Genomic DNA, 19,839 nt, shown 5'->3' with positions numbered 1-19,839 from the left:
TCATTTAGGTTTGTGTTTCACTCAGCCTCATGGGGCCTGACCAGCTGGCTCAGGCGGGTCCCCCACAGCGAGGCCCAGCATCCGCCTGCAGGAGAGGGGGTCTGGGTGGTTCTTCATCTTGAAGTCTCTGGAGAGAGGTTCCAGCCCAGCTCCCCGTGCACCCCTGTGTCCTGGCTCCTGGGGCTGCCCTTCTGGGGGCCTCTCCATCCTCGTTCCCCTCGTCCCGGCAACACAGACACCCCCAGGTCTGCTGGTCCGCCCGGCAGGACCCTGGCTGCTGCATGCGGTGCGGGGCCTCCACAGTGTTAACTAGACTTGGGGGAGGGGCCCTGCCCGTGTTGCTCAGTGGATAGAGCATCAGCCTGCGGACTCAGGGGCCTAGGGTTTGATTCCTGTCAAGGGCACGGACCTCCATTGCAAGCTCCATCCCTCCTGCAAGAGGCAACAACTTGATGTGTCTCTATGGGTTCGCCCTCTCCCCTCCCTTCACTTTCTCTAAAAATAAGTGGGAGATATTCTCGGGTGAGGATTCACAAAATTCACTGAATAAAGGAATCTTATTTTTTTAAAAATAGAAAGAAGGAAAGAAATGGTAAGAGGTCTCCCCAGATCCCACCAGGTGTGGCTCACTGGTTGAGCTTCGACATATGAACCAAGAGGTCAGGGTTGGAATCCTGGTCAGGGCACTTGCCTATGATACTGCTCGGACCCCCAGTGGGGGGCTGCAGGAGGCAACCGAACAATGATTCTCTCTCATCACTGATGTTTCTATCTCTCTCTCCCCTCCTTTCCTCTCTGAAATCAATCAAAATATTTTTTAAAATAAGATTAAATATTGAAAAGGTAGAGAAAAGTAAGGCATCCTGGTGTTTGACCTGCCCATGCCCCTCCCTCCTCAGCGTGACTGCACTCTCCAAGTTGTGGTGGCCGCTTTCCCAGAGGAACAAGTGACCACTGTCCCAAGTTCCTGCGTCCGTCTGTCCTCACCTGGGGCTGTGGAAGGATCAACACAAGTGGCTGCTCTCCTCTGAGAAGGGAGGTGCTCACCTGCCCCCAAGGACAACGTGGTGCGCCAACTCTTTCCCCAGGATTTTGCTTCCAAGAGCCAACATATTCCTTTTTTATCTTTTTTCATCTTCACCAAAGGATATTTTTCCATTGCTTTTCAGGGAGAGAGTGGAAAGGATGGAGGGGAAGAGAGAAACATTGATGTGAACGAAACACATCAATTAGTTGCCTCCTGCACAAGCTCTGACCAGGGCAAGGCCAAGGAGGAGCCTCGAACCAAGGTACATGCCCTTGACCAGAATCGAACCCGAGACCCTTTGGTGCAAAGGCCAACACTCTATACACTGAGACAAACTGGCCAGGGCCAGGGCCCCATTTCAAAAAAATTACTTAATTATTTTATTTGTTTCTTTTTAATCATTTTTTATTGTTGAAAGTATCACATATGTCCCCACTTTTGCCCATTGATCCCCTCCAGTTCGTCAGCCCCTACCACGCAACAGGAATCCATTTTTAAATGATGGAAATTCTCCCACTTTGAGGGGCGGGAAATAGGACTTTCCACCTGAGCAGCAGGGAAGTTGAGGGAAATCTGTGCCATTGGGAGGCAGCTGTGTGCATGTGAGAGCGGCAGCAGGTTTGAGAAGGAGGCTGCGGCCACAGCGCCCAGCCCAGCCTCTCCTGCCTCCTCACATGTAGAGGTTCGAGTTTTGTGGAGGATCTGATTGAGGAAAATAACAAGGAGAATCTTTCAGTCTCAAAATAAAAGCATCATCCAATGCACATTCCTTTTTAAAAATATATTTTATTGATTTTTTACAGAAAGGAAGGGAGAGGAATAGAGACTTAGAAACAGTGATGAGAGAGAAAAATCAATCAGCTGCCTCCTGCATGCCCCCCACTGGGGATGTGCCCACAACTAAGGTGCATGCCCTTGTCCAGAATTGACCCCGGGACCTTTCAGTCCATAGGCTGATGCTCTATCCACTGAGCCAAACCAGTTAGGGCCAATGCACATTCTTATTCCCAAACCCCAGAAAGGCCACATGGAACACGGCAGGGAAAGGTGAGCGAGAGGAAGCCTCATCCACGTGCCTCTGGGGGAGCACCCCAGGTTCCTCATCAAAACCCCGAGGAAGGGGGACTCTCAATCCTGGAAGCTGCGCCCAAAGTAATGGGGTAAGGGTGACGGGCCCCAGGAAAGGAGGGAGGGAGGGGGGTCAGGACGGGACCCCTTGTGGCCAGCATCTTGAGTCCTTTCCCATCTGGGGTCGCCCCTAGGATGACAAGGTCAGGCATCCAGCCCAGGGTCCCAGCTGCACCTTATATGCAGACTCCATGCAAATGGGGCTCTCCTCCTGCTCATAAAAGAGGGCCCTTGCATTTCTTTTCTAAGTTTTGAATGGTGAGCCATCTTTGCAGATGGGAAAAGCCGGGTAAGTTTCCCCATTAGTGCTCACTAATGGAAGTTTCTGTCAGGACGGACACGTTCTACTTTGTCCAAGAGAGAGATCCCTGCACAGATGCGGCCATGGAGCCTTTGAAATGTGGCCAGTGTGGGGAGAACCAAGATGGCGGCGATATAGGCAGACGTGTCCCAGGTCGTGTCCCGGAGCAAATGGAACGAGCAGCTGGAGCTAGTAACACTCACACCGAATTGGCGAAATTGCTCAGCTGGTGAGAGGGTTTACAGCCGGGAAGAGCAGAACTCCCCTGGTAAGGTAAAAAAAAAACCAGGGATTTGGGCAGGAAAGTTTGCCAGACCTCTGAGCCCAGAGAGTCGGAGACCGCGTGGCAGACAGCCGCGTCCCTTGGGACAGGCACAGCCCCTGACGGAGGGAAAGGAGAACCGCGGGATTCCTGGCGCCGCCAGGGAAATTGAGAGCTGGGTTCTGTGATCACGGAGAACTGAGCCTAAAGGGGGCAGCCTGAAGAGCTGACCTGACCATGCAGTCCCGGTAAGAGAAGAAGCGTACAGAAACCAAGCCTTCCCCGTTTCCGCGGCCGGCATTTGTTTGTTTGTTTTCACTGAATCCTGTTCATGGGACATTTCGGATACAGACACTCACCTGTGCTGAAGAGAGGGAGAGTGTGCTGGGGAGTGGAATCTGGGGAGAGACTGGGGAAAGAGGGGGAGCCGGGAGAGGTGGTAGTGAATTGAGTGCTGAGACACCCCAGAGCCCGGGACTGGGGCAGCCACCCGCTCCTGAGAGGGAGTCTCCTCCCCCCAGCCCCCAGGCAAGGAGCACAGCCACACCCAGATTCCACCCTGTACGAGATCAAGGATTAAGATAACCTGATCAGTCCCTGGGAGTTAACAGGGTCTGGCCTATAGGGGGATTTTCAATCCCAGCAACAACATAGCGCCGGTAACTATCTATTACGCAGTCAGCTCTGGGCAGTGAACTTCCACTGGACAGAGAGGCCCTATAGCCTCAGAGGCCAACCCCAGAACACTGCCACCCAGAGGCTGACCCACAAACTGACTCTTTGCTAAACACAAAATAAGGCAGTCTGGGAAATAAATGCGGCATGCTTTAAAATAAGGACTGTGGTTTACAACACAGAGGAACAGTATATCGCAGGGAAACTCAACACTCTCCTGAATACCTGGAAGGTCTAAGGCGAGCCACACTGAAGAATAGAAGAAACGAAGGACCTTCACTACTGCAATTTTTTTTCTTTTTTCACTTTTTAACTAAGAAACCAATTTTTTTTCATTCTTTTTTTTTCTGTTCTTTTTTTTTTCTTTTCTTCTTTTTCCATCACCTGATTTTACCCTTTTAATTACTACCTTCTTTTTTTTAAAACAGTATTATTACTGCTACCATTTTACCATTTTTTAAAGTGCCATTTTATTTTTTCTTTATTTTATTTTGGGATTAGTGTTCACCATTCTATTTTCATCGTTATATTATTGGTTGTTTCTAGTTTGCATTCATATCCAGGGAGCTGTTGCTGGAATTTGTTGGGATTAATGGCTGTTCTATAGGTGTATTCTCCTCATATAAAAAGTCTCTTCCCTCTTCCACTTCATTCTCTCTTTTCGCTCTTTTTGTTTGTTTGTTTTTCTTTTTTTTTTTTCTTTTCTTTTCTCGCTTTTATTTTCCCCCTTCCTTTTTCCCAATTTCATTTTTGCACTCCCTTTTTTTGGTCCCTACTTTTCTTTTCCTTTTTCTCTTTTATCTTTTTCTCTTCCTTCTTTCTTATCCCCTAATTCTCTTAATTCAGGTGGTCACCTTTAATTGGGGTTATTAATATCGTGAATATATTTGTGTATAGTGCCTGGTACGTGGTGCCTTGTTGTGTTGTATTTTGTGCCTTTAAATCAACGCAGCAGATCCAAGCAACAGCAACCTCCTGAGCACCTCATCCTCTGCTGAGGAACAGCAGCTGTACGTGAAACCTCGCCCCACCAGCCGGAAGAGCCACCACAGCTGTGAACAGCACCCACCAGAGGAGCTGCTGCCAACTGAAGAGCAGCTGCTACCACAACCGCCCGAAGAGCAACCACAGACCAAGGAGTCACTGCCACCAAGGGAGCAACCACTGAACAACTCAACGTCTAGATATGTCAGTGAGATCAAACATGGGTAGACAAAGAAACCCCCAAAGGAAAGAGAAGGAGGACTCTCCAGAAAAGCAGCTAAGTAATACAGAGGCATGCAACATGACAGATAAAGAATTCAGAATAAGGATCCTAGAGTGCATAAACCGGATGGAGGAAAAAATCGACAACCTCTGCAAGAAGCAAGAAGAAACAGATGAAAAAATCGATAACATATGGAAGAAGCTAGAAGAAACAGATGAAAAAATCGATAACATATGGAAGAAGCTAGAAGAAACAGATGAAAAAATCAACAACCTAAGTAAGACCCAAGAAGAAATGAAGAGTGATATAGCTGCAATGAAAAACTCCATTGAAAGTATCAACAGTAGACTAGGAGAAGCGGAGGACCGAATAAGTGAATTAGAAGACAAGGAAGCAAAACACACCCAAAATGTACTGCAATTGGAGAAAAAAATTAAAAGACAGGAGGAGAGCCTAAGGGAGCTTTGGGACAACATGAAACGAAACAACATACGAATAATAGGAGTACCAGAACAACAGAAAGATGAACAAGGATTAGAAAACCTACTCGAAGAAATAATATCAGAAAACTTTCCTGAGGTGGGGAAGAAAAAAGTCACACAAGCCCAGAGAGTCCCAAACAAGGTGAACCCGAAAAGACCCACACCAAGACACATCATAATCACCATGGCAAATGTTCAGGACAAAGAGAGAATCTTACAGGCTGCAAGAGAGAGACGGAAAGTTACATACAAGGGATCTCCCATTAGATTGTCAAATGACTTCTCAACAGAAACACATCAGGCCAGAAAAGAATGGACTGAAATTTACAAAGTGATGCAAAGCAAAGGACTGAATCCAAGAATACTCTATCCAGCAAGGCTATCATTCAAACTTGAAGGGGAAATAAGAAGCTTCACAGACAAAAAAAGACTAAGGGAGTTTGTCACCACCAAGCCAGCAATGCAAGGAATGCTAAAGGGACTGGTATAAAAAGAAGAAATAAAAAGCTCAGAAAGAAAACAGCCACACACACACACAAAAAGAAATGGCTACAAACAAGTACCTTTCAATAATAACTTTAAACGTAAACGGACTAAATGCTCCAACCAAAAGACATCGAGTGGCTGAATGGATAAAAAAACATGACCCATACATCTGCTGTCTACAAGAAACCCACCTCATTAGAAGGGACTCACACAGACTGAAAGTGAAAGGATGGAAAAATATCTTTCAGGCAAATGGAAAGGAAAAGAAAGCTGGGGTAGCAATACTTATATCGGACAAAATAGACCTCAAAGTGAAGGCCTTAACAAGAGATAAGGAAGGCCACTTCATAATACTAAAGGGATCAATACAACAAGAAGATATAACCCTGGTAAACATATATGCACCCAATGTAGGAGCACCCAAATTCATAAAAAAACTCCTGGAAGATATCAAAGGAGAGATCGACAACAATACAATCATAGTAGGGGACTTTAATACACCATTGACAGCACTGGATAAGTCCTATAGACAAACAATCAGCAAAGATACAGCAATCCTAAATGACTCACTAGATCAGATGGACTTAATAGACATCTTCAGAACACTTCACCCCAAAGCCAGAGAATATACGTTCTTCTCAGGTGCTCATGGGACATATTCAAAAATAGACCACATATTGGGTCACAAGCAAAGTATCCCCAAATTCAAGAAGATTGAAATCATCAAAAGCGTCTTTGCAGACCACGATGGCATAATATTAGAAATAAACTACAATAAAAACAACCCAAAATACTCAAACACCTGGAAGCTGAATAGCATGCTATTAAATATTGATTGGGTTACCAATGAGATCAAAGAAGAAATTAAAAACATCCTGGAAACTAATGACAATGAAAACACAACAATCCAAAACCTATGGGACACATTGAAAGCAGTCCTGAGAGGGAAGTTTATAGCTCTACAGGCCTATCTCAAAAAACAAGAAAAAATGGTAGTAAATCATCTAACTCTACAACTCAAAGAATTAGAAAGAGAGCAACAAGAAAACCCCAGAGTGAGCAGAAGGAAGGAGATAATAAAGATTAGAGCAGAAATAAATGACATAGAGACCAAAAAAACAATACAGAAAATCAATGAAACCAAGAGCTGGTTCTTTGAAAGGATAAACAAGATTGATAAACCTCTAGCCAGACTCACCAAGAAGCAGAGAGAGAGGACCCAAATAAATAAAATCAGAAACGATAGAGGCGAAATAACAACAGACCCCACAGAAATACAAATGATTGTTAAAAAATACTATGGACAGCTTTACTCCAACAAACTAGACAACCTGGAGGAAATGGACAAATTCCTAGAAAAATACAACATTCCAAAACTCAATCAGGAAGAATCTAAAAATCTCAACAGGCCAATAACTATGGAAGAAATTGAAGCAGTCATCAAAAAGCTTCCATCAAACAAAAGCCCAGGACCAGACGGCTTCACAGGGGAGTTTTACCAAATATTCAAGGAAGAACTAAAACCTATCCTCCTCAGACTACTACAAAAAATTCAAGAGGAAGGAACACTTCCAAGCTCATTCTATGAAGCCAGCATCACCCTAATACCAAAACCAGGTAAAGACAACACAATGAAAGAGAATTACAGGCCAATATCCCTCATGAACATAGATGCCAAAATCCTCAACAAAATCTTAGCAAATCGGATCCAGCAGTACATCAGAAAGATCATACACCATGACCAAGTAGGATTTATCCCAGGGATGCAAGGATGGTACAATATCCGCAAATCAATAAAAGTGATACATCACATAAACAAATTGAAAGAAAAAAACCACATGGTCATATCAATTGATGCAGAAAAAGCATTTGACAAAATTCAACACCCATTTTTGATAAAAACTCTCAGCAAGGTGGGAGTAGAAGGATCATACCTCAACATAATAAAAGCCATATATGACAGGCCCACAGCCAACATCATACTCAACGGACAAAAACTAACACCATTTCCCCTAAGAACAGGAACAAGACAGGGATGCCCCCTCTCACCACTCCTGTTCAACATAGTACTGGAAGTGTTAGCCATTGCAATTCGGCAAGAAGAAGAAATAAAAGGCATCCAGATTGGAAAAGAGGAAGTAAAACTGTCCTTATTTGCAGACGACATGATATTATACATACAAAACCCTAGAGATTCCATCAAAAAGCTACTAGACTTAATACATGAATTTGGCAATGTAGCAGGATACAAAATTAACCCCAAGAAATCTGAGGCATTTCTATACACCAATAGTGAACTTTCAGAAAGAGAGATTATAAAAACAATCCCGTTTACCATTGCACCGAAAAAACTAAGCTACCTAGGAATAAACTTAACTAAAGAGGTAAAAGACCTCTACTCAGAAAACTACAGGACGTTGAAAAAAGACATAGAGGAAGACATAAACAGATGGAAGAACATACCGTGTTCATGGATTGGTAGAATCAACATCATCAAAATGTCCATACTACCCAAAACAATCTATAAATTCAACGCACTTCCCATTAAAGTACCAACAGCATACTTCAGAGATCTAGAACGAACTTTCCAAAAATTCATCTGGAATAAAAAAAGACCCCGAATAGCTGCAGCAATCCTGAAAAAGAACAAAGTAGGTGGGATCTCAATACCAGATATCAAGTTGTATTACAAAGCCACTGTTCTCAAAACTGCCTGGTACTGGCACAAGAATAGGCATATAGATCAATGGAATAGAATAGAGAGCCCAGAAATCGGCCCGAACCAATATGCTCAATTAATATTTGACAAAGGAGGCAAGAACATACAATGGAGCCAAGATAGTCTCTTCAATAAATGGTGTTGGGAAAATTGGACAGATATATGCAAGAAAATGAAACTAGACCACCAACTTACACCATACACAAAAATAAACTCAAAATGGATAAAGGACTTAAATGTACGACAGGATACCATAAAAATTCTAGAAGAATCCAAAGGCAAGAAAATCTCAGACATATGCCGAAGCAATTTCTTCACTGATACAGCTCCTAGGGCACTTGAAACTAAAGAAAAAATGAACAAATGGGACTACATCAAAATAAAAAGCTTCTGCACAGCAAAAGAAACCATCAACAAAACAACGAGAAAACCCACTGTGTGGGAAAACATATTTGCCAATGACATATCTGATAAGGGCCTAATCTCCAAAATTTATAGGGAACTCATACAACTTAACAAAAGAAAGATAAACAATCCAATCAAAAAATGGGCAAAGGACCTAAATAGACACCTTTCAAAAGAGGACATTCAGAAAGCCAAGAGACATATGAAAACATGCTCAAAGTCACTAATCATCCGAGAGATGCAAATCAAAACAGCAATGAGGTACCATCTCACACCTGTCAGACTGGCTATCATCAACAAATCAACAAAGGACAAGTGCTGGAGAGGATGTGGAGAAAAAGGAACACTTGTGCACTGCTGGTGGGAATGCAGACTGGTGCAGCCACTATGGAAGACAGTATGGAGTTTCCTTAAAAAACTGAAAATGGAACTCCCATTTGACCCTGTGATCCCACTTCTAGGAATATATCCCAAGAAACCAGAAACACCAATCAGAAAGGATATATGCACCCCTATGTTCATAGCAGCACAATTCACCATAGCTAAGATCTGGAAACAGCCTAAGTGCCCATCAGTAGATGAATGGATTAGAAAACTGTGGTACATCTACACGATGGAATACTATGCTGCTGTAAAAAGGAAGGAACTCTTACCATTTGCAACGTCATGGATGGAACTGGAGAGCATTATGCTAAGTGAAATAAGCCAGTCAATAAAGGAAAAATACCACATGATCTCACTCATTCGTGGACAATAGAGACCATTATAAACTTTTGAACAATAATAGATACAGAGGCAGAGCTGCCTCAAACAGATTGTCGAGCTGCAGCGGGAAGGCCGGGGAGGGTTGGGGGGCAGGAGGTAGTGGGGTAAGAGATCAACTAAAGGACTTGTATGCATGCATATAAGCATAACCAATGGACATAAGACACTGGGTGATAGGGGAGGCTAGGGGACTGTCTAGGGCGGGGGGATAAAATGGATACATATGTAATACCCTTTGTAATACTTTAAGCAATAATAATAAAAAAAAAAAGGAGTTCATCACCACCAAACCAGTATTATATGAAATGCTGAAAGGTATCCTTTAAGAAGAGGAAGAAGAAGAAAAAGGTAAAGATACAAATTATGAACAACAAACATGCATCTATCAACAAGTGAATCTAAGAACCAAGTGAACAAATAATCTGGTGATCATAATAGAATCAGGGACATAGAAAGGGAATGGACTGACTATTCTTGGGGGGGAAAGGGGTGTGGGAGATGCGGGAAGAGACTGGACAAAAATCGTGCACCTATGGATGAGGACAGTGGGTGGGGAGTGAGGGCGGATGGTGGGGCGGGAACTGGGAGGAGGGGAGTTATGGGGGGAAAAAAGAGGAACAAATGTAATAATCTGAACAATAAAGATTTAATAAAAAAAAAAGAGGGCCCTTGCCCGGCATGTTGGGGAGACACCCAGAGCCCAAGCGCCTGAGACAAGACCCCAGCGGCTCCACCATGGACTTGGTGCCAAGCTGCGTTTTCCTCCTGATCATTTCTCAAGGTCGTTCTCAGGAGTGGGGAGCGCTGAGACCTGTGCCTGTGCCTGTTGGTGCTTCCATGTGATTCTCAGTCCACCTTGTGTCTCTGTGTTTGCAGGTGTCCAGTGTGAGGTGCAGCTGGTGGAGTCTGGGGGAGGCCTGGTGCAGCCTGGGGGGTCTCTGAGACTCTCCTGTGCTGCCTCTGGATTCACCTTCAGTAGCTACAACATGCACTGGGTCCGCCAGGCTCCAGGGAAGGGCCTGGAGTGGGTCGCAATCATTAGTACTGATGGTAGAACCATGTACTACGCCGCCTCAGTGAAGGGCCGCTTCACCATCTCCAGAGACAACGCCAAGACCTCGCTGTATCTGCAAATGAACAGCCTGAAAGCCGAGGACACGGCCGTGTATTACTGTGCCAGAGACACAGTGAGGGGAAGTCAGTGTGAGCCCAGACACTAACCTTCCTGAGGAGACAGCCGGGATAGGCTGCAGGGAGCGTCCAGGACACCAGGGGGCGCTCAGGACCCACAGCACAAAGAGCAGCCCCAGGAGCAGGGGAGAGGGTGGTGGAGGGGGGAAGGGCCTTCCTGTTGGGCTCAGGGATTTCCTCTCAAGCTCTCAGCTGCCTCCTGGGATGGCTCCTGCTCTTTCTCTGAGGCTCTAATTTCCCGCTTTCTCACTGCAGACCCCAGAGGAGGGGGTAGCACCGCTGCTGGCAGAGGACATGTGGGCAGCGATGGGGACTCTCCTCACCAACATGATACTGTACACAGAAAACCGGAAGAACTCAACCTAAAAACTACTAGATTTAAGGAAAGAATTCAGCAATGCAGCAGGATATGAAATTAACACCCATAATTCGATGGTACTTTTACGTACCAATAATGAATTCTCAGAAACGGAAACCAAACCAACAATCCCATTTACCAGTGCATCAAAAAATTATAATACCTAAAAATCAACTTAACCAAGCAGGTAAAACACTTGTACTCACAAAAATACAGGATATTGAATAAAGAGATAGAGGAAGATATAAACACGTGGAAAAATATACCGTGATCATGGATTTGGTAGAATTAACATAATTAAAATGTCCATATTACCCAAAGCACTTACAGATTCAATGTAATCTCTATTAAAATAGCAACAGCCTATTTCACAGATCTACAGAAAATATTCCAAAAATTTATATGGAACCAAAAAATACCTCAATTAGACAGCAATCTTGAGAAAGAAGAACAAAGGTGGAGGGATCACAATACCAGACATCGAATTATATTGCAAAGCCATAGTAATGAAAACAGCCTGCTACTGGCACAAGAACAGGAATATACATCAATGGGACAGAATAGAGATCCCAGAAATCTACCCAAGCCATTACACTCCATTAATATTTGACAGAGGATGCAAGAGCACACAATGGAGTCAAAACAGGCTCTTCAATAAATATTATTTGGAATATTGGACAGATAAACATGCAAAAAAATGAAACAATACACGAACATACACCACACACAGGAGTAAACACAAAATGGTTAAAAAACTTCAATGTAAGTAAGTAAGGAAACCATAAACATCCTAGAAAAAAACATAGGCCAGGGGTGGGCAACCTTTTTGTGAGTGCGTGCCAAAACCAGCAAAATCTCTGACTCAAAATTCTTCTGCGTACCAACCCTAATTTTTTTGAGAACATGTTATGCCTACTTGATATTTCTTACACTGTACGTATGTGAAGAACTTTGAAGAAATGATAAAATTCATTTGAGCGACAAAAACACAGTATATGATGATGAAAAATACATATTTAATGTATACCTGTACACTGATAGTCCGACAGAAAACTTTATGTCTCCATTTGATATTATCAATGGGACTTTTGCTGCTGCATCACTGATGACAGAGATTTTAGATCAGGTTTCTATTTCGTGACCTTCAGAGATAGGCATGAGCTACTACTTTCATCCGTCAGGCTACTCCTATGACGAGACTTAACAAAATTCATCACTGAGAACAAAGATTCACAAGCGTATGTGGATGAAAACATGGAGAGTAACGCTGTTGCAAAGTTCTTTAAACAGAAAAAATTTTCTGGAATGGCAGTCCAAGTCCTCGGTAGTTGGTTTTCGACACTTCTCACTGGTACTCCTGTCTCTAATCGCTTTTTTTCAATGTTTTCCAAGTCAACTCTAAGGTCAATAAATTTCTGCTTCCAAATTGAGCTACTCTGAAATTCAATCAACTGCATTTCAAAGTCAGCCATGTCTATCCATGAAAACATTGTAAGTTTAGTTCCTCCAGGTTCATGCTGTCTGGAAACCTCATGAATTTTGCTGTCTCTTCCAGTTCTCTGAAGTTCTCAAATCTTGAGGAAAAACTGCTCAAAAGTTGACTCGATGATGTTTAAAAACAGCTTTTGAAGGTTTTGACAGTCTGTCCTGTCATCTTTCGGGAGGTCTTGGATGTGCCTCTTGAGGTTTGGGAAATATCTAGATCTCTCACCATCCACATCCCTCTTAAAGACTTCCAGTTTCCTTTCAAAAGCCTTTATGTAACCAAACATAACATCAAGTGTCTTGCAGATTCCTTGTAATTTAACTTTTAAGTCATTCAAATGTTCACAAAAATTGTAAAAAGTGTCTGCAAAGTGTGTTGATGGCTACCATCAACAAATCAACAAATGACAAGGGCTGGCGAGGATGTGGAGCAAAGGGAACTCTCATACCCTGATGGTGGGAATACCAACTGGTGCGGACATTATGGAAAAAGTATGGAGTTTACTCAAAAGATTAAAGGTGGAACCGCCATTTGACCCAGTGAACCCACTTTTAGGAATATATGCTAGGGAACCCCAAACACCAATCAGAATCAATATGCACACCTTTCTTCATAGCAGCACAATTTGCAATAGCTAAGACTGGAAACAGCCCAAATGCCCCTGAGTAGCTGAATTGATAAAAAAGCTGTGGTACATTTATGCCACCAAATACTACGCATCAGTAACAGAAAAGGATCTCTTACGTTTCTGGAACTGGATAGACTGGACAGTATCATGTAAGTGAAATAAGCAAGTCAGAGAAATACAAGTACCACAGGGTCTCACTCATATGTGGAATCTAATGAACAAAATAAACTGATGAAGAGAATGGATCCAGAGACCTGGAAGCATGGAGCAGACTGAGGAATCTCAGAGGGAAGTCGTGGGAGGGTGGGAGGGTGGGAAGAGATCAGCCAACAAACTCGTGTGCATATGTGCATCATCCAGGGACACAGACAAAAGGATGGTGACAACCTGGGCACCCGGACCGAGCTGGTATCAATGGGGGATAAAGGGGACATGTGTAATATCTTCAACAATAAAGGCATAGTTTAAAGAAAAAGAATTAGGACTTGGACCCTCAGACTCCCACTGAACATCGTCCCTGTGTCACCCATCTACTCTCAGGTGGGGTCAAGACCTCAGCTATGAAATACTCTGCCTCATGAATATGCAAAGCAGAGGAGGGAGACCAGGTTAAATATGGGTAATCTGTGCCCTGAGGGCATCACCCACAGCCACACCCTCCCTACAGAAGTGCTCACAGCACAGCCCTCAGCATGGACTGGAGCTGGAGAACCCTCCTCCTGGTGGCCATGGTGACGGGTAAGGGGCTCCTGTCCTGGGTGAACGAGGGTCCAGGGAGAGTCAAGGGGGATTCCACTGACTCCTGTCTCCCCACAGGTGCCCACTCCCAGGTGCAGCTGATGCAGTCTGGGGCTGAGGTGAGGAATCCTGGGACCTCCGTGAAGGTCTCCTGCAAGGCTTCTGGATACACCTTCACCAGCAACAACATGCACTGGGTGCGACAGGCCCCAGGACAGGGGCTTGAGTGGATGGGTTGGGTTAACCCTTACAATGGAAACACGGGCTACGCACAAAAGTTCCAAGGCAGAGTCTCCATGACCAGAGACACGTCCAGGAGCACAGCCTACATGGAGCTCAGCAGCCTGAGAGCCGAGGACACTGCTGTGTATTACTGTGCAAGACACACAGTGAGGGGAAGTCAGTGTGAGCCCAGACACTAACCTCCCTGAGGAGACAGCAGGGCTGGGCTTCAGGCTGCATTCATGACCAGCAGGGGGCCCTCAGGACTAGCACAGGGCCCTGACCAGAAGTAGGTGGAGAGTTGAGCAAAGATACCATTTCCTGCTCCTTCTTAAAATAGTTTTGATCTGAAGCTCAGCCACAGAGCTAACAGAAAACCCTTTCCTAGGTCTAGCTTTAGGATTGTATTTGTGAACAAAAGGGGGCTCTTTCTTAAATTTGACAAAACTCAGTGACTGACAGGACCCTCACAGGAGGCTCTGATCACTCATTCCTACCTGGGCAGTCCTGGGGGTGGGCACGCCCCAGGCCTATGACTTCTTTACTAAAAGGCTCATCTTTGCCTTAAGCACCCCGTCCATGGTTCCTGTGCATCTGGGTTAGCACACCTTTGACATCAGCATGACCACCCTCAGGAGAGCACGTCCTGGCCATCTGTGTGTCCACTTTGGAGACTTACCTATGAGGCCCTTTGCCCATTTTTCAATTGTGTTGTTGTCTTCCTTTTGTTAAGTTGTATGAGTTCCTATACATTTTGGAGATTAACCCCTTATCAGACGTACCCCTGCTCTTGCAAATGGTAAGAGTTCTTTCTTTTTCACAGCTGCATAGTGTTCCATGGGGTAGATGTACCACAGTTTTCTTGTTTTCTTTTTTTTATTCAATCATCTGCTGCTGGGCACTTAGGCTGTTTCCAAAGCTTAGCTGTTGTAAGTTAACTGCTATGAACACAGTGGTGCATGCATTCTTTCTGGTGTGTGTTTTGGGTTTCTCAGGATATATTCCTAGAAGTGGGATCACTGGGTCAAATAGGAGTTCCATTTTTAATTTTTTAGGAAGATCCATACTGTTTTCCATAATGGCTGACCCAGTCGGCATTGCTAATGGACCAAATAAACTGATGCACAAAAATAGACCCAGAGACATGGAAGTATGAACAGACTACGGAAACTCAGAGGGAAGGCAGGGGGCGGGTGGATGGGAAGAGATCAACCAATAAACTTGTCTGCATATTGTAGTATATTCCTAACCCGTGGACACAGACAATGGGGTGGTGAGGGCCTGGCATGGTAATGGGAGTGAGAGGGAAGATGATAATGGGTAGAAAATGGGAACCTATGCAATACTTTCAACAATAAAGATTAGAAAAGAGAGAGAGTGAGAGAGAGAGCACCTCCTGTTCACTATCTTGGCATCCAGTCCCACCTTGATCTCTCCCATGTCCATGTCATTCCTCACCTTCCCTCCTTAACTTCAAATGCACAAAGGCAGCTGCAATCGGTTATTCTCTGGAGCATTGGAGGCCTTGCTCCCCCACAGTTGTCATCATTTTGGCTCCAAAAATCTTATAAAATACTAGTGACCCAGTAAACAAAATTTGTGCACATTAAAAGGGGATTATTTAGGGGAAATATTTTAATATATTTCCTTTCTCTATAATAGAAGTGTCAGAGCTGAAAGAAAATTAGTAAAATGTATATGAAAATCTTCCTCTTGTCAGAGTCTGGGGTGCACCACAGGACACAGAGTCAAGTCCCTGCCCATCTGAGGCACCTCAAAATCACAGGAGACCCAGAACCAGATGTCCCCACTCCCACTGGGAGAGATCCAGACCCTGCTGGTCCCACCCTTCTCAAGCCTCGCCAGGTGGGGGGCATGGCCTGAGGGCCCCCTGCCTGGTTCTGGGGCAGGATGGCAGCCTGAGGTCCCCTGCCAAGCCCACCCGGCGGGGGGTGCATCATCAGGACCCATGCTCCAGCCCAGCACCACGCAGCCTCAGGTCCCTGCTGATTGCTCGTGAAGGCTCGTTACAGGAACTCAGCCTCTGCTGTGGACGCAGCCATCTTGTGTTGTGAAAAACCACCTCCGCTGTGGGCGCTGCCATCTTTGTGGTGGTGTGATGGTCAATTTGCATATTCCCTCTTTATTAGGTAGAATTTTATACATGTTAGGACATTTCTCATATAAAAATATTTTGTTTACTTCATTCATAGCATACGTTCATACGTGTTTTTCTCCGTGTGCAGAGGGAAGTTCACACAATTATTAAAAACCTGCTACTCTTACAGAATTTACCAGGTGATGGAAAAATACACAGGAGTGCCTGGAGATACAGGAAGAAACCATATATTTCTAGAGGTACTGGTAAGATGACTCAGGGGCGGCTATTTCCAAATCGTGAACAAGCCAATATGAGGAATATTTACTTTTATGTCCTTTGGTATCTTTGTCACCCAAATATGGATCAGACTTCTGGACCTTTTGCGGGCTTTCCAAAAAGCCCTGTGTGTTGGGATGGGGATTATGTGACTACACCTAAAGGCCTGGCCTGGTGCCAGCGCTGATAACCCTCTCTGGGTGTTGTGTATGGTTCATGAGGCCTCTGTAAAATGGGAATATTTAGGTAAACAGGTCTTGCAAGACCATATAATTAAGGAGGCGCAGTGACTAGACTATAGGCTAGCAGGAATGTGCATTAGGGATACTGATTAACGAGGTACAGAGTCAGGCTGCTGGTTTCATACATTCTTTCACAAATGTCTTATTTTCCTCATCACTACCTCGACAGAGTGACTTCTAAAGAGTTCACACCATTTGGTGTGGGGATGACGCTCCAACAACTGAGTCCCACCAGCCATGGCTCCATGTGTAAATGATAGAAATTCTCCCACTTTGAGAGTATGGGTAACAGGACTTCTGCACACAAACACAGGGAAGTTGAATGAAATGAGTGGTTTCAGGAGGCAGCCGTGTGGTTGTGAGAGTGGCAGCAGGTTTGAGATGGAGGCTGCAGCCACAGCGTCCAGCCCAGCCTCCCCTGCCTTCTCACAAGTAGAGGTTCGAGTTTTATAAAGGATCTGATTGAGGAATATAACCAGGAGAATCCTTCAGTCTCAAAATAAACGCATCAATCAAAGAAAAATCTTATTCCCAAATCCCAGAAAGTCGACATGGCCCATGGTGGGGAAAGGAGAGAGAGAGGAAGCCCCATCCATGCGCCTCTGGGGGAGCACCCCTGGGTCCTCATCAAAACCCCAGAAAGAAGAACTCTCAATCCTGAAAACTTCCCACAAAGATATGGGGTCAGGGTGACAGGTCTCAGGAAAGGAGGGAGGGAGCGGGTCAGGACGGGATCCCTTGTGGCCAGCATCTTGAGTCCTTTCCCATCTGGGGTTGCCCCTAGGATGACAAGGTCAGACATGCAGCCCAGGGTCCCAGCTGCACCTTATATGCAGACTCCATGCAAATGGGGCTCTCCTCCTGCTCATAAAAGGGGGCCCTGGCCCGGCATGTTGGGGAGACACCCAGAGCCCAAGCGCCTGAGACAGGACCCCAGCGGCTCCACCATGGACTTGGTGCCAAGCTGCGTTTTCCTCCTGATCATTTCTCAAGGTCGTTCTCAGGAATGGGGAGTGCTGAGACCTGTGCCTGTGCCTGTTGGTGCTTCCATGTGATTCTCATTCCACCTTGTGTCTCTGTGTTTGCAGGTGTCCAGTGTGAGGTGCAGCTGGTGGAGTCTGGGGGAGGCCTGGTGCAGCCTGGGGGGTCTCTGAGACTCTCCTGTGCTGCCTCTGGATTCACCTTCAGTAGCTACTACATGAGCTGGGTACGCCAGGCTCCAGGGAAGGGGCTGGAGTGGGTTTCTGCTATTAGTAATGGTGGTGGTAGCACATACTACACCGACGCTGTGAAGGGCCGCTTCACCATCTCCAGAGACAATGCCAAAAACACCCTGTCTCTGCAAATGAGCAGCCTGAGAGCCGAGGACACGGCCGTGTATTACTGTGCAAGAGACACAGTGAGGGGAAGTCAGTGTGAGCCCAAACACTAACCTCCCTGAGGAGACAGCAGGTCTTGGCTGCAGGGGGCGCTCAGGACACCAGGGCGCGCTCAGGACCAGCAAAGCCAGTGTCCCAGTTCAGAAGCTGTCCCTGGAAGGGTGTTCAGGCTGCCTATTGCGGTCAATGCTTTCTTCCCGAACACAAGGCCCATCCCAGCAGCAGGTGCAGTTGGAGGTCGGGGCTGGTTCCTGTGTGGTTTCCTCCTCATGTCACAGTTTCCCTCAGGGAACCTCTGCATCCTGATTCTGCCCTTGCCTCTTATGTCTCTGAGTTAGAAAATCCATTGTAAACAGAAACAACCTCCTCACATTCAAAAACAGCAGAGTCTTTTCAGACACTCTTGGGTCAAGTGCCAATTAATGAGCAAATCTTCTGTCCCAGGTCACCTAGATCCACCTAGCCCAATGGTTCTCAACCTTCCTAATGCCGTGACCCTTTAATACAGCTCCTCATGTTGTGGTGACCCCCAACCATAAAATTATTTTTGTTGCTACTTCATAACTGTAATTTTTTTAGTATGTAAATATCTGATATGCAGGATGTATTTTCAGGGGTCGTGACCCACAGGTTGAGAACCACTGAACGAGAGGCCTTTCTGATTCAACAGTGCAGCTCAGCCCTGCACAGCTCAGGGCCAAGCCAGCCAGCAGCAGGACTGGAGCATGTTGGATAGCGGGCAACGTGAACACCACATCCATTTGCAGCTGGGGTTCCATGTCTGGAGAAGGGGCTGATGCACAGATGACAAGAAATATAAATTTAGAAGGCATGGGGGAGCCAGACGGAGACCTTACTATCTAGCTGAGAGGTTTTCTGAAACCCCGGACACATCATCTTTTATTTACTTGAATACACATTTGCCCTTTAGGAGTGAAAGCAGGCATATCAATGGTAAAGTGTGGTAAACAGGAAAAGGATTATCAGGTTAGGGGATTGCCTTCAGCCATTTGGCCAAAAGCGGGGCAATATTATGCTGATTTTCAGCCCTTGCTGGATATCAAAGTCCATTAGCCTTCCAGTGGACTTCTTGCATAATTATGCTAGCTACTTGCTGGTCTTAGCCTCCGGCATTTCCCCCTTTTTGTCATCTTAATCAATTTAGAAAGGTGTATGCCATTTGCAGAGCTCGGGTCCTTTTAAGACTTTCAGATTCAATGAAAAGGATTGAGTTCTTTCACATCCTTTTAATTTGCTGCCAGGCATCTAAGGAATTAGTTTGCAGTAGGCTCCTTTCTGGGCCATCAGTTCTTTATGGGTCCCCTTCCCAGTCGCGGTACCCTGTGACATGACAGCAATGATACTCCTGTTCTGGATGGTGGACTAACGGTGGGCAATGGCAATGCAGGTCCGACCTTCTTTGGCTTTGTCCAGGGCAGCCTGCACCGACACACAGCTGATGACTGCCAGCATGGCAAGGCGTCTTCACCATCCCCAATCTCTGGACTGTTTCTCCTCTGTCTCATCAGCGTGTTGCTTGGGGCCACTGCTATCTGTCGTTGGAGCAGTCCAGTCAGTTCCTCTCTCAGATCCATGTTGAATGTTCCTTGCAGGAATCCACAGGGGCTTGGAGGACTTTTCTGGAAATACACAAGCATATCCTCAACCAAAGGTTAATAAAAGGACCCTTCCATAAACCAGACTCTGGATCTTTCCATTTAACCAAACCATTTTCCTTTGGCTTATTCTGACACCAGTGTA

At 45.3% G+C, this 19,839-nt stretch overlaps 2 gene segments (V, D, J or C); both read left to right on the top strand.

The window, feature by feature from the left end:
• Positions 1-13,812: 13,812 nt before the first annotated feature.
• LOC132225695 (immunoglobulin heavy variable 1-3-like) lies at positions 13,813-16,003 on the top strand. The segment is given in 3 exon segments: positions 13,813-13,858; positions 13,937-14,237; positions 15,991-16,003. Coding segments are annotated over 3 exon segments (360 nt in total).
• Positions 16,004-17,605: 1,602 nt separating this feature from the next.
• LOC132225735 (immunoglobulin heavy variable 3-23-like) lies at positions 17,606-18,107 on the top strand (the record flags this gene model as incomplete). The annotated part of the segment is given in 2 exon segments: positions 17,606-17,692; positions 17,788-18,107. Coding segments are annotated over 2 exon segments (366 nt in total), but the record flags the coding sequence as incomplete, so codon positions are not given.
• Between the last annotated feature and the right edge of the window lie 1,732 nt (positions 18,108-19,839).

Source organism: Myotis daubentonii, assembly GCF_963259705.1.
Source record: "Myotis daubentonii chromosome 1 unlocalized genomic scaffold, mMyoDau2.1 SUPER_1_unloc_1, whole genome shotgun sequence".
In the NCBI taxonomy this organism is placed as follows: Eukaryota; Metazoa; Chordata; class Mammalia; order Chiroptera; family Vespertilionidae; genus Myotis; species Myotis daubentonii.
The sequence above is the reverse complement of the archived record's forward strand: the minus strand, read 5'-3'. Positions and strand labels throughout refer to the sequence as shown.